At 37.7% G+C, this 14764-nt stretch overlaps 1 protein-coding gene across 1 annotated transcript in view; it reads left to right on the top strand.

The window, feature by feature from the left end:
- LOC306850224 (kelch-like protein 29) overlaps positions 1-14764 on the top strand; it is a 122055-nt gene that overhangs the window by 14668 nt on the left and 92623 nt on the right. Inside the window, exon 3 of the mRNA XM_079385733.1 lies at positions 9495-9833. Within this exon, the coding sequence (XP_079241859.1) occupies positions 9552-9833 (282 nt within the window). The 5' untranslated portion in view covers positions 9495-9551. The remainder of the gene's footprint in view (positions 1-9494; positions 9834-14764) is intronic.

Raw genomic sequence — 14764 nt, 5'->3', positions numbered from 1 at the left:
TTACCATCACTGCAATGTATTATTCAGCATCCAAATCACAAATTATTAGCCACATGTACATCTTTTTTGAATGGTAAACATCCCGTTTCCTTGCTGCCGGTTTCTTTGTTGCAAGGAAACGTTGGAAAGAATAACAGTAGTGAATCTGCACATCTTAGCAAAGGCACTAATTTCACCCTTGGCTTTACACGCACTATGCTTGTGCGGTAGATCGGTGGCTCTGTTGATTAAAAAAGGAATTAAATTTAATAAAATGTCTAGAGGATGCACAGCACAGAGATGCATATAAATGTAAATCAATGTTTAGAGGTGTTTATGTAAATTTGAGTCACTGCACATGTTTAGACGCGTGAAAACCAGTGCTTAAAGGAACATTTCACCCAAAAATGCATGTTCTGCTGGCACTGACTCACTATACTGTCGTTCCAAACCTGTATACTGTTGTTTTCTCATTTTTAAAGAATCTTTACGTAACTCTAGCTGTTCATGATGACTATTTCTGTTAAGCTCCGAAAAGGCGAAAAAGCCTGAAACATAAAACTAGTCCAAATAACTTGAGTGCAATATTCAAAGCCTTCTGAAGTCATATGACATGTATGTGAGGAAATTGAATAGGTCACCCAAAAATGGAAAATTGCTGAAAATGCACTCACCCTCAGGCCATCCAAGATGTAGATGAGTTTGTTGTTTCTTCAGATTTGGAGAAATGAAGCATTCCATCACTTGCTCACCAATGGATGCTCTGCAGTGAATGGGTGCCGTCAGAATGAGAGTCCAAACAGCTGATAAGAACATCACAATAATCCACAAGTAATCCACACCACTCCAGTCCATCAGTTAGGGTCTTGAAGTAAAAAAAAAAAAAAATGCTTGTTTGTAAGAAACAAATCCATCATTAAGAGGTTTTACCTTTAAATCATCGCCAGTCCATAATTCATAATAATGTTTCATTAAGTCCATTACCTGCTCCGATATTTGTGTAAATACTGTTTTCGCCTGCTTACTGTGTTTGATCTGTGCATATTTCTCTCTTGATTTAGACAAGATGTCATTTTTGCTGGAGAAAGCAATATTATGGACTAGGATTAGGACTATGGAAAGGAATATTATGGTATTTTAGCCTGAAGCAATGATTTGAAGTTAAAAACATCTTAATGATGGATTTGTTTCTTGCAAACACAGTTTTTATCTTCACAAGATGTTAATTGATGGACTGGAGTGTGGATTACTTGTGGATTATTGTGATGTTTTTATCAGCTGTTTGGACTCTCATTCTGACGGCACCCATTCACTGCAGAGCATCCATTGTTGATGAAGGATCCAAATCTGATGAAGAAACAAACTCATCGACATCTTGGATGATATGAGTACATTTTCAGCTAATATTCATTTTGGGGTGAACTATTCCTTGAAGTTTTTTTTTATCTATTTAGCTGATAACTCTTGCGAGATAATCAATGAATCAGTCCGATTTGTGAATAAATCATTCAGGTCCATTTTGTGGACATTAATCTTTCATTAACTGAAATGAGAGCATATGCCTACGTCAAGATATGTCAAGAATTTGGCTCCGTTTCTTGTTCAAAGTTATCGTATGGCTTAAGCCGATGAGGCATATGGCCTAGTTTACGGTGCTTTTGTGTCTTTGTGCCCATTCATTTTAAATGCATAGAAAAGATTGTGTAGTTCTGTATCTTTTCAGCAATGAAGTCTTCAGTGCAAGAAGTTCATCAAAGAAAGACGTGTATTTTCAGATGAACTATCCCTTTATTTACACCACTGCTAAAGAAAGTGTGACTTCTCGGTATCTAACTCTATCCTCCTCCAGTGCGACAACGAAATTAAAAGCAAAACAAAACTCAACAGATGGACATAATTGATGTGGCACGGGCAGAAGTCTCACTTTAAGATGCTCAGAGGGAATGTATGGAGTGATGTGAGATCTGAGGTCATGCTAAGTGCAGCAGGAATGTCTCCGGACGCTGCTGTCGGTTGTTCCTGTTTGCGGTCATGTGGCAGTCACGCATTACTAGTGAAGCATAGCTAAAGACAGGAGAGCAATGCCGCCCACCGCAGATACAGCAGTACGGCGCTGTCGCAGACGCTTCTGTGATGGAGCTCTTTACAGCGTGAAGCAGCAGGAGTTGTGTTTTAGCAAAGAGGCTTAACCCTTATGAATACATTTTCTCCTTGTTTCTCCATTACTGGAGGCATCATAAGCCCGTCACACACCCCTGATCGCATTTCAGCACAGCTAAACTCCAATCCATGTGTTCTGCCTGGGTTTGTTTTTGTGCTGTTTTTCAGTGCTTTTCTTTATTTGTATGCCTTTGGGTGTCAGAGGTGACAGAAAAGAGGAAAAGAAGTGACGTGCATTTGATTTGTTTTGGCATTGTGCGATTTCCTGGATCATTCCTGTTCTGCGGCACCTATTAAACTCTGTAATGTTTACAGATATGCTTGTTTTGGAAGTATTAAGGAAGTGTTTGTATTTAAAAAAAGAAAAAAAAAATCAGCTAGTTATCAAAGAAAAATTCCCCATTTTTGTTGAGTTTAAGCTGAACTAAAATTATAATTAGGAAACACTACGTATACCTAAAAAAAAATAGAAATGACAAAAACGCACTATACATATACATGCTTGTAAGCTCACCTGGTACAGAATTACACTTACATTTAGCAGACACTTTTATCCAAAGCGACTTACAAATGAAGAAAATGGAAGCAATCAAAACCAAGAAAAGAGCAACAACATTCAAGCGCTGTGACAAGTCTCGCCTAACGCAGTACACATAGCAAGTGTTTTTTTTACAAGTAGATGGAATATAGAAAAGAAAGCTAGTGTTAGTTTTTCAAGAAAAGCTAGCAGTTAGAGAATAAATATGCAATTGATTAAGGGTCAAGTGTGTATGTTTTTTTTTTTTTTTTTTTTAATAAAAAGGCAGATAGATAAAATAGAATTAGAATAGAAAGTGTTAGAGTTAGAGGGTCAAGTAAAGATGGAACAGATGAGTTTTTACCATCGTTTCTTGAAGATGGGTAAGGATTCGGCTGCTCGGATTGAGTTGGGCAGGTCATTCCACCAGGAGGGAAAAGTTAATGAAAAAGTCAGTGAAAGTGATTTTGTGCCTCTTTGGGATGGTACAATAATGCGTCGTTCGCTTGAAGAACGCAAGCTTCTAGAGGCACATTTGAAGAACTGGATTTAGGTTAAGGGGTGCAGAGCCAGAGGTGGTTTTGTAGGCAAACATTAATGCCTTGAATTTAATGTGAGCAGCTATTGGTAGCCAGTGCAAACTGATGAACAGAGGTGTGACGTGCATTCTTTTCGGCTCATTGAAGATTAATCTTGCAGCGGCATTTTGGATTAATTGTAGAGGTTTGATGGAATTGGCTGGAAGACCTGCCAAGAGAGCATTGCAACAGTCAAGTCTGGACAGAGCAAGAGCCTGAACAAGGAGTTGTGTTGCATGTTCCGAGAGAAAGGGCCTGATCTTCCTAATATTGTATAATACAAATCTGTAGGACCGAGCAGTTTTAGCAATGTGGTCTGAGAAATTCATCTTGAGAATTACACTTCTGATGTGGAGCACTTGAGTATGTGTCTTGTGAAACATGAGTAAAACGGCATGGTTGCTTCAGCAAATGTATTTTTATGTCATGTTTGCTTTTTTTAACACTATTGGGTGTATTTAGGGTCAAGTTTAGTGTAGCTGATACGTTATTTTAAAACATTAACCTTTTAGTGCCATTTGCTGGACATTTAATTTCCAAACTGAAGCAGAAATATTTTGCAGACATATCACCACATGCGCATTTTTCCAATTGATCTTGGGTTGATAAAGGTAACGAGGAGCTGTTTTGCATTGTGAACATTGGAGTCTCTCACATAGTATTAAGTAAGGTTTAGAGTAATTTTTATCTGAGCACTGAAATCCCATCCTGTTTCTCTACATCAGTATTGTAATTATTGCATAAAATTTGATGAGGTTTTAACAGATAATTAAACGGTCACTCTCCTTCAACTGTAATCTTTTTATGTGCATTTTCATCTCATAAAATTAAATGAGATTTATGGGGAAACATGCTCAAACATTAGAGGAACCTCTATTGCCCACATAAAACATACTTAATATTGACTTGATTTGACATTTCTCCTAGTATTTCTCTCAAATTATAAAGGCTCCAATCTCAAGTGTGTTATTCTGGTAAACCAGGAGCATTTTTACCAATACGCAACTGGAACTTTTTGCTGTAGCGAGTGATTCTCCTCTCAAGCCTGAATTAGAAAAGCGAGGGTCCGAGTGCATCTGAAAGTTCTCGATGTGCAGGTGTTGCTGTGCCGTAGCACATGTTGGCATATTGCTCTCGCTGCATTGTTCACACATGACAGGATCTCGTCTCAAGTGGCGGAATGAATGAATTGATCTGTGAGGCGCGCACGGGAGAGATTGAATCTAGATCATAAATGGAAAGTTTAGCGGAGCGTGGTTTTTATACAAAGGACAAGAATCAGAAATAAAAGGTGAAATGTGGATTACTGACTGTAATACTTTGGATTATGAAACAGTTACTGCTCTAAAATATGATTGGATGAGACACGTGTGAAGATGTTTTAAAATGTTCAATATATGCAGTTTTTTTGCCCGTTTTCCATTATATAATTGCTCTCTTTTGCTCATTAATTTTTATACAAATCTTTACATAGGCATGGAAACTTTTCATTTTATGATTCGTGAATGCCAGATATAATAAAATGCTTGCAGTTTTATCTCTTTCTTGATGGATTTGATGTGTTTATAGCTCATTCTGCGTCTTTGTGTCCAATAGCAGAGGTGGGACTGAAGCAGAGAACAATAGGACGGTGTGTTTAATGATATGCTTGGTGTTTTTCAGTTCATAGTGTGAAGACCAAACTGCTGCTGTATATATTTAAACCAAACCTCTTCTTTATTTCAAAGCTATATGTGCGTCATTGTTTTGTTTTTTTTAGCCCACATTGATACTGTAATTTATATATCTCACCTTATTAGAGCTTGTGTACAAGATACAAATTTCCTGCCTGTTTTTAACCACATGTCAGAGATACGTTCAGCCGTACGAGGTTTATTCCAGACGTTTGAACTGCTGGATCCATCCTGCAGCTCGAGTTTAAAAGGCTGTGGAAAAATGCATGTGTTGTGGAATTCCCAGGGATTTGATTCTGTCACATACAATCTTTCCTTGTTTTCCATCATCGTTGGCTGTTGTTTTCCAGTGCAGTGTAGAAATGAAATTATCATGACATTGTACAGTATCTGCAAAGCATGAGATTCAGCCTTCATAGCATGCACCAACTATAGATTATTAAATGTAGATGTTTTTAATGTAATTATAATAATGACAATTTTATTTTAAGTGTAATGTTTTAAAATGTTTTAAGTAGTAAAATCAGTATTGGAGTCCATTCCTTAGATGTTTGGATAAAATGTATTGCTATGCATGTATGTTGTATTTGTGCATATAGATTCAAATTCAACTATGAATTGAAGAACTATGCTCTTAGGCTGTGTTTAGCTCAAGAGAACAATAGAAAAGTCTCTGATAAATCATTGATTGTTCTAGTTTTTGCCACCTTGCATCCACTTTACACCTGCCATCAGGTCTCTTCTCTCTTTACTTTAAACTAAGAAAAAGACAGTCTCTTCACTAGGGGATGTAACGGTATGAACATTTCTTATCACAATTATAGTGACCAAAATTATCAGTATTATCACGGTATTTTTAAAATGTGCTGGAGATGTTCAAAAAGTACCGACATAAATCACTTCAAGTTTTATATTTAAAAATCAACAAACAACAAATAAAATGCCGTTTTGTTTGCATAATCACTAAAACAATATCATGACCAATGATGTTCGGATTTTAAATGACAATTTGACTGACACCAGTTTAATAGCATGTTCAAATATCGACTGTAAATGTTCAAATAAAGCTTTGAAAAAGTTTCATACAAATGTAAACCTCACATTTCAGCCTTTAAATAAAGAAAAGATTGTCAAAATGATAATTGATTAATAAATGATTATATGTATTTTATCTGCTCCATAAATAATTCTAGATGCATCCACATAAGCTTGTTTTTCATCAACCAGTCAAAATTTACAGCAGAGCATGCAAATTCGGTCCGTTTTTGGCCAGACAGAAAATGCACACAAGCTGAATGTAAATATAAGTCTCTGTAAATCCACTTTCTGACACTAGGTGGCACTTATAGAAAAGCAGAATACAGCTGATCCCTGTGAACAAAGCACTTATTTTAGTTATTACATTGAGCGATGAAAGATGAAAACAAAATGCCATCGATTCGAATTGTTTCTGAAGACAGTCAGAACCTTCAGAGGTACATTCATATAATTAATTCATATAATTCCCTTAGCACTCTTTTAAAACCTCCCAGCTTTTCCGCCCTATTTTCACTCAAAACAGAACTACTCTGCTGCTGTGCGCACTTGAGACTGTTACTTAAAACTGCGCTTCATGCTGGACAGTATTTATTTATCGTGAGTTGTTCAAATTGTGGTAATTGAATACGGTTTTAATATTTCAAAAATGAAACCGTAATACTAACCGTGGGGAATTTTATCATGATTTATCGTCAAACCGGTAATCGTTACATCCCTACTCTTCACCGTCTATTTTGTATGCATTTAAATGAAGTGCATGAATAATGCGCATTTGAATATATCGGGATGGGTGATTATAGATAAACAGTTTAGATGTTTTTTTTATTCTTTTGACAGTATTAAATACAGTGTATCCGGAAAGTATTCATGATGCTTCATTTTTTCATATTACAGCTTTATTCTTAAATGAATTAAATTCATTATTTTCCTCTAAATTCTGCAAACAATACCCCATAATGACAACATGAAAGAAGCTTGTTTGAAATCTTTGCGAATTTATAAAAAAAAAAAAATGGAAAAAACCCGTACATAAGTCACACCGCCATAAAGCCCAGATCGGTGGAGTGTTGCAGTGATGTTTGTCCTTCTGTAGGTTTCTCCCATCTGCATATGTGGTCATGGAGCTTAACTCCAAGTTCTTGTTCTCCAGTTTAGACAAGGCCCTTCTCCATCAATTGCTCAGTTTGGCTGGGATGCCAGCTCTAGGGAGAGTCCTGGTTGTTTCAAACTTCTTCCATTTAAGGATAACAGAGACTACATGCTTCTATGAACCTTCAATACTGCAGAATTTTTTCTGTACCCTTCCCCAGATCTGTGCCTCGATACAATCCTGTCTCGGAGGTCTACAGACAATTCCTTGAATTTCATGGCTTGGTTTGTGCTCTGAGATGCTCTCTTAACTGTAAGACCTTATAGGCAGGTGTGTGCCTTTCCTAATCATGTCCAATCAACTGAATTTACCACAGGTGGACTCCAGTCAACATCTCAAGGATGATCAGTGGAAACAGGATGCACCTGAGCTCAATTTTGAGTGCCATGGCTGTGAATACTTTTTTTTTTTTGTGTGTGTGTGGTTTTTTTAATTCAAGTTTTTCTTTCACGTTGTCATTATGGGGTATTGTTTGTAGAATTTTGAAGAAAATAATGAATTTAATTCATTTTGGAATAAGGCTGTAACATAACAAAATGTGGAAAAAGTGAAGCGTTGCAAATACTTTCTACATGCACTGTATATATACCTCATATTTGTGTATGTGGTTTGAAACCATCATTAAAACCGAACACAAACCGTTGCCAATAGATTCAAAATGAGTCTGGATGAAACTTTGGTCATCAGTTTTTATTTTAATTTTTTTTTTTTATTAATTATAAAGGTCAGTGATTGTGTGGGAGAACCTTTTAAGATCTAATGAATGATCTATAGCATCAGATTTGCTCATTGTTAAATATTGTTGAAAAAAAAAAAATATAATATGTATTTATTTATTTTAGAATTAGTCTTTGCTTTAGTCGTTGGAAACTCATTGACATGTAGTTGATTGGCATTCCCCAAACATGTTCATTCACACCGTTTCTGTTATCAGCGTTGCTTTTTTTGTGCCGCTGTCACACATCATGGCTGAATTGATCTGTAAAGCAGCTGCTTATCTCACCTCTCTAGACAACATGTGACCTCTCATCTTTTGTGCCGAATTTAAAGGCAGAATCATACAGAATGAATCATGTGACAATAGAGATGCTGACCAGGCGCCGAATACCCATGCTATATCTGAAACTATTCAGTGCTTTCGGTGTTTCCAGTTTGCAGCAAGTTTTGATGAAAGGCTGCCAAACATAACTTATAATAAGATTAATTAAAAATGTTTAATGCCTTCAGAATGATGTAGGACATTTATATAGTTGAACATAAAAGCTGTTTGAGTTTCATTGTGTGTGATTTTAATGATGAGGTGGAGAAGTACACATCAGCACATGATAGAGATTTTATTCATTTATAAATCAATCCAGATGGTAATCTGCAGTCTTTGCATGGTGACAATGATCTTTGAATCTGTACAAGTGTTAAACTTTATGTACCAGTGAAACACAACCGATGTTATTGCTTTTTGATACATATGAGCTTACAGGTGTAAAGTGTAATGCGTTTGATGGTAAAGTTCTTACAGATTTAAGCAGATTCAAAATATGAGATCAGGAGTAATTATATGATATGCTGACTAATTAATCCCAGTTAATGGCATGCATCAATATTTGCACAGAAAAGCAGCCAAAAAGTGTCTTTCAGCCCAGACTCATTGGAAATACTTAAACATCTCTTAAACATATTTTATTAAATTATGCTGGTTTAAATCCTGTTAGGAAGATATATTAATCCACAAACTCTTTTGAAGAAACTTGTCCCTGAATTCATTGTAGAGTTTTTATCTAAAGCAAAACTGTAAAACCTTGTATAGGATTTTTAATTGCTCTTTTATTTCAACTATTTCAACTTGTTACTTGCCATGAAAATAACCAAGGAAGCTGGTATGACATTAACACGCCAACCGACCAACAATCATTGGCAGAAATGTAGCCATTTCCAAAGCAGAGATGCATTGCTCCAGATACAATTTACTGCATTTTTCACGTGCTATTGAAGTAATAAGTATTTTGTATGGAAATAAGTCTACTAATCAGTCATTTGCCCCTGTAATTATAATTTGTGTAAAAAAGAACAAACATTGTTGGTGAGCCCCATGGAAATTTTATTTTTCCCTAAATTCTGTGTTTTTTAATTGAGTTTTTTTCTGGATTCTGTATTTTATGATTTGTATTTTTATGAAGCTGGTGAAGTGACTCTCTGGAGGAGTAGTTCATGTGTTCATGTCATAATATTTAGACACAGATGCCGAAAACACTGTTTGATTTTGTATATCAGATGAAACGGCTCGCCAGCGTAAATGCTTTAGTTTATTAGATCTTGATATGTCTTTGACATTATTGTGTGTTTGTAAACGTACCAGTTGCTTTTTGAGACATTAATATAAGATGTTTGTTCTCCTCTGTTAGGTGTTCTCAAGCTTGCCGTGAGCAGAAGTGTCTCTCGTTTTCCCGCTCCGCTCTGTCATGATGTCGCGGTACCATCAGCGTTTTGAGCGGGATTTCCGCAGCGTGTGGGAGCGGAGGGAGCGCTGTGCCTCCAACAGCAGCTGCGGCAGAACTGTTAACGGCTGCATCTCCACCTCTGCCTCCTCTGTCCCCAACAGCGGCAACAACCGTCCCGGCCTCCTGCCCCTGCCCGTCATCCCCTCGCTGTTGCCCACCCCGGTCACCGGCACATCCAGCACAGTCAACAGCGAGCTGACCTGCAAGCGGTTAGCCTCCACCTGCACCACCTCCACAGCTAAGGTAGGACTGAACACACCTGCGGCCGCTCGCCCTCATGTCATTCCAAACTGGTATCACTTTTTTCTCTAAAACGCAATTGAGAGCTGTTCTCCCTTCAATGGTAGTCGATGGTAACTCACACTGCTAAAGTCCAAAAGGGACAAAACGGCCCATGAAAGTGTTCAAATGACTCATACAGGTTTGATTCTGAAGAAAAATTGGTAAATTTTTATGTTGACTTTGAAGGAGTGTAATTGTGGTATCACTGAGATACTATTATGGGTTATAGTTTATTTTATTTGTTTTATTGTATTTCATATATACACTCACCTAAAGGATTATTAGGAACACCATACTAATACTGTGTTTGACCCCCTTTCGCCTTCAGAACTGCCTTAATTCTACGTGGCATTGATTCAACAAGGTGCTGAAAGCATTCTTTAGAAATGTTGGCCCATATTGATAGGATAGCATCTTGCAGTTGATGGAGATTTGTGGGATGAACATCCAGGGCACAAAGCTCCCGTTCCACCACATCCCAAAGATGCTCTATTGGGTTGAGATCTGGGGACTCTGGGGGCCATTTTAGTACAGTGAACTCATTGTCATGTTCAAAAAACCAATTTGAAATGATTCGAGCTTTGTGACATGGTGCATTATCCTGCTGGAAGTAGCCATCAGAGGATGGGTACATGGTGGTCATAAAGGGATGGACATGGTCAGAAACAATGCTCAGGTAGGCCGTGGCATTTAAACGATGCCCAATTGGCACTAAGGGGCCTAAAGTGTGCCAAGAAAACATCCCCCACACCATTACACCACCACCACCAGCCTGCACAGTGGTAACAAGGCATGATGGATCCATGTTCTCATTCTGTTTACGCCAAATTCTTACTCTACCATCTGAATGTCTCAACAGAAATCGAGACTCATCAGACCAGGCAACATTTTTCCAGTCTTCAACCGTCCAATTTTGGTGAGCTCGTGCAAATTGTAGACTCTTTTTCCTATTTGTAGTGGAGATGAGTGGTACCCGGTGGGGTCTTCTGCTGTTGTAGCCCATCCGCCTCAAGGTTGTGCGTGTTGTGGCTTCACAAATGCTTTGCTGCATACCTCGGTTGTAACGAGTGGTTATTTCAGTCAAAGTTGCTCTTCTATCAGCTTGAATCAGTCGGCCCATTCTCCTCTGACCTCTAGCATCAACAAGGCATTTTCGCCCACAGGACTGCCGCATACTGGATGTTTTTCCCTTTTCACACCATTCTTTGTAAACCCTAGAAATGGTTGTGCGTGAAAATCCCAGTAACTGAGCAGATTGTGAAATACTCAGACCGGCCCCGTCTGGCACCAACAACCATGTCACGCTCAAAATTGCTTAAATCACCTTTCTTTCCCATTCTGACATTCAGTTTGGAGTTCAGGAGATTGTCTTGACCAGGACCACACCCCTAAATGCATTGAAGCAACTGCCATGTGATTGGTTGATTAGATAATTGCATTAATGAGAAATTGAACAGGTGTTCCTAATAATCCTTTAGGTGAGTGTATATAATATAGTGCCTTGCAAATGTATTCATATCCCTTCATTTGTTTCACATTTTGTTATGTTGATGCCTCATTGGATTGGATTGGATTCCATTTATTGTCATTGCACATGTAGATACAAGGCAACGAAATGCAATGATGCTTTATGCTCATGTTAAACTGCTTTAAATTACTTTTTTCCCTCACATCAATCTACACTCCATACACCATATTGACAAAGCAAAAACAGAATTGGCACAACTTCATAAATTTATTAAAAATAAAAAAACTCAAATAAGTACATTCCATAAGTATTCATACCCTTAACTAAATATTTAACTGAAGCACCTTTACAGCATCAAGTCTTTTTTGCTTGATGCAACAAGCTTTGCTCATCATCATTTGGCAATTATCTGCCATTTGTCTCCTCACCTCTTCACCTCTCAAGCTCTTTCAGAGCAGAGCAGACGCACATTTTCAGGTTTCTCCAGAAATATTTGACTGGGTTTAAGTCCAGGCTGTGGCTGGGCCACTCAAGGACATTCACAGAGTTGTGTATAAACCACTCTTGCTGTGTGTTTAGGGTCACTGTCCTGTTGGAAGGTGAACCTTCTGCCCAGTCTGAGGTTCTGAATGCTCTGGACTGGGTTTTCATTAAGGCTATCTCAATATTTTGGTGCATTGAGCTTTTCTTCTATTCTGATGAGTGCTGCTACCAGCACACTTTACTTTTGGGATGGTACTCTGCAGGTGATGAGCAGAGCTGGTTCCCTTCAAACATGATGCTTAGAATTGATGTTCATCAGACCAGAGAATCTTGTTTCTCAGAGTCTGAAGTCCTTTAGGTGCTTTTTTTGTCAATTCCAAGTGTGTTTTCTTGTGTCTTCACTGAGGAGAGGATTGAGTTTGGCTACACAGCCGTAAAGCCCAGATCAGTGGAGTGTTGCAGTGATGTTTGTCCTTCTGTAGATTTCTCCTATCTATATGATATGATATATGATCATGGAGCTCAACTAGAGTGACCATCAGGTTCTTCGTCACCACTCTAACCAAAGCCCTTCTCCATCAGTTGCTCAGTTTGGCCAGGAGGCCAGGTCTAGTAAGAATCCTCGTTGTTTCAGACTTCTTCCATTAAGGGTAACAGAGACTACATGCTTCTGTGATCCTTCAATGAAGCAGAATTTTTTTCTGAACTTTTCCCCGGCTGTGTGGCTTGATGCAAACCTGTTTTTAGCATTATTATTTTGTTAAAGGTTCCTCAATAAAATTAAATTATTAAATATTTTTTAATGGTTTTAGAGAACTTTAATAACCCTAAGTATGAACTGCTTTTTGAAACCCATTTTTCTTCCAATCGAACATATTTCTGTGTGTTCAGGGAAAGGGAAGTGGTGTGTGGCCAAGTATGGTGACCCATACTCTGAATTTGTGCTCTGCATGTAACCCATCCAAGTGTACACACAGTAGTGAACATACATCCGGAGCAGTGGGCAGCCAATGCTGCGGCGCCCAGGGAGCAGTTTGGGGTTCGGTGCCTTGCTCAAGGGTCTCACCTCAGTCGTGGTATTGAGGGTGGAGAGAGTGTTGGTTATTCACTCCCCAACCTACAACTCGAACCCACGACCTTCGGGTTACAAGTCCAACTCTCTATCCATTAGGCAACGACTGCCCTTATAGGGAGGGAAACGCATGAGATGAGACTTGATTTTATACATCAGAAATGTGCATTTTTCATTAGAAACACTGCAGGTGATTCTGTATTTAATTTGGTCTAGATGTTTGTTTATGTATTTATTTATTTACCATTTGTTTTTTTTATGCTTTTACATTTTATTTTTCTGTTTTATTTATTTTTATATAAAGTAGAAATATTTGTATAATTTTATATTTTATTTATAATTTTAATTTATTTTTTTAAGGTTTATTTATTTATTTGTTTTATGTGTAGTTTTGTTGATGGGTTTTTAAGGAAGGCATTACACAACTTTTACGTGTTGACATCAGCCTAATTTAACCTAATTCTTTTTTTTTAAATTGGCTATATTTACTATATATGTATTGTTTGTTTATTGTTTTTTTTTATTTAGTTATATCTATTTGTTTAGCAGGATTTAGCATTGTTTGTCCTTGAGCATGGATAGAGCCACTTCAAACACGACTGTTGATGGTCACATCAAGTTGGAGAGCTTTGCGGCGTCATTATTTGCCACACGTGTCTGTTGTCTCCGCTCGCGGCAAAAAAAGAGATTAAAGCGCGTGCAGTGGTGGATCTTAGGGTCAATTTTTCTGTCATCCATCATGAAAGCCCTGCAGCTGCCCCCACCAGCGTATCTCTACAAGCCATCTCTGATAAGGAAGAGCGGGTCTGCTTATTGATCTGTGTCAAGAAGAAACTCCCGCTACCTGCTTTCATATTGCAGACGGGCCGGAGTGGGGCGGGAGGAAGAATAAAGCAATCTTAGATTTACAGACATCTACACTGGGGAAAGTCTGGGGTCAAAAACAATATGCTTGTGCATCTTTCATTCCACGTACAAAGACATCTTTGTGTGAAAAGATGGACATTTTATGATTTAAAGTATCGGCATATTGGCTTCTCTCATTTTGTGATTGTATTGTGGGAGTTCAGCGGTGGCGTGAGCAGCCAATAATTGAGTGTGTGCTAAAGTAATTTACTTGCATATTAAGTTACGAATCTCACTGAGAAATTGGTTTTGTGGCCTTTCGTCTTGATCCTGTGAAAAGAGTCGCCGCTCTTGTGAGGCAGATATAAATACTCTCAAATGACTCAAAAGGGTCAATTTATCGCATTCAGACTCATTCAGATGCAGAAGTGTTTAAGATACCTTTAAAATTTCTACAAGCTAATTACAATGCAAGCTGATAAAATGAAGTTCAACTACAGTCTGGCTATTCTAGTTATACTACAAGCTACTAATAAAGCCATTTAATGAAGCAGTATCATGTTACAGTAAATAAATCAGACTTGGACAATATCCTTTATATGGAGCTGTATTCAAAAAAGTGTGGGCACCCCTGCTGTATATCAACTAACTATCATCAATACATCTAAATAATCATGTAAATAAAAAATCTAACTGTAAATTAGGCTGTTTTTTTAGTTTTATTGATTTCACGAACACGGTTTCTAATTTTTATAAGTTTAAAGTCGTGACGTATTGTCAAGTTGACGTATTGTGACGTATTGTCATGGTTTTCATCATAACCATGATGAAAACCATGATGAACGGCAACATCTAGCAATATATGTTATTTCGCAAAAGGATTGTAATAACCATATGTTGTTATTTTAAGCCATTTTCACACCTCATTCATTTGGAGCCTTTGATTTGGACCCTGATGCATTTTCTCCGTTCGGTTCATGTAAGCTAAAAATGAACAGCGATGAACTGTCAACAGCATGTTCT

Source organism: Barbus barbus (genome assembly GCF_936440315.1).
Source record: "Barbus barbus genome assembly, chromosome: 30".
NCBI lineage: Eukaryota > Metazoa > Chordata > Actinopteri > Cypriniformes > Cyprinidae > Barbus > Barbus barbus.
Note: the sequence above shows the minus strand (reverse complement) of the source record. Positions and strands in the feature narration are given on the sequence as shown.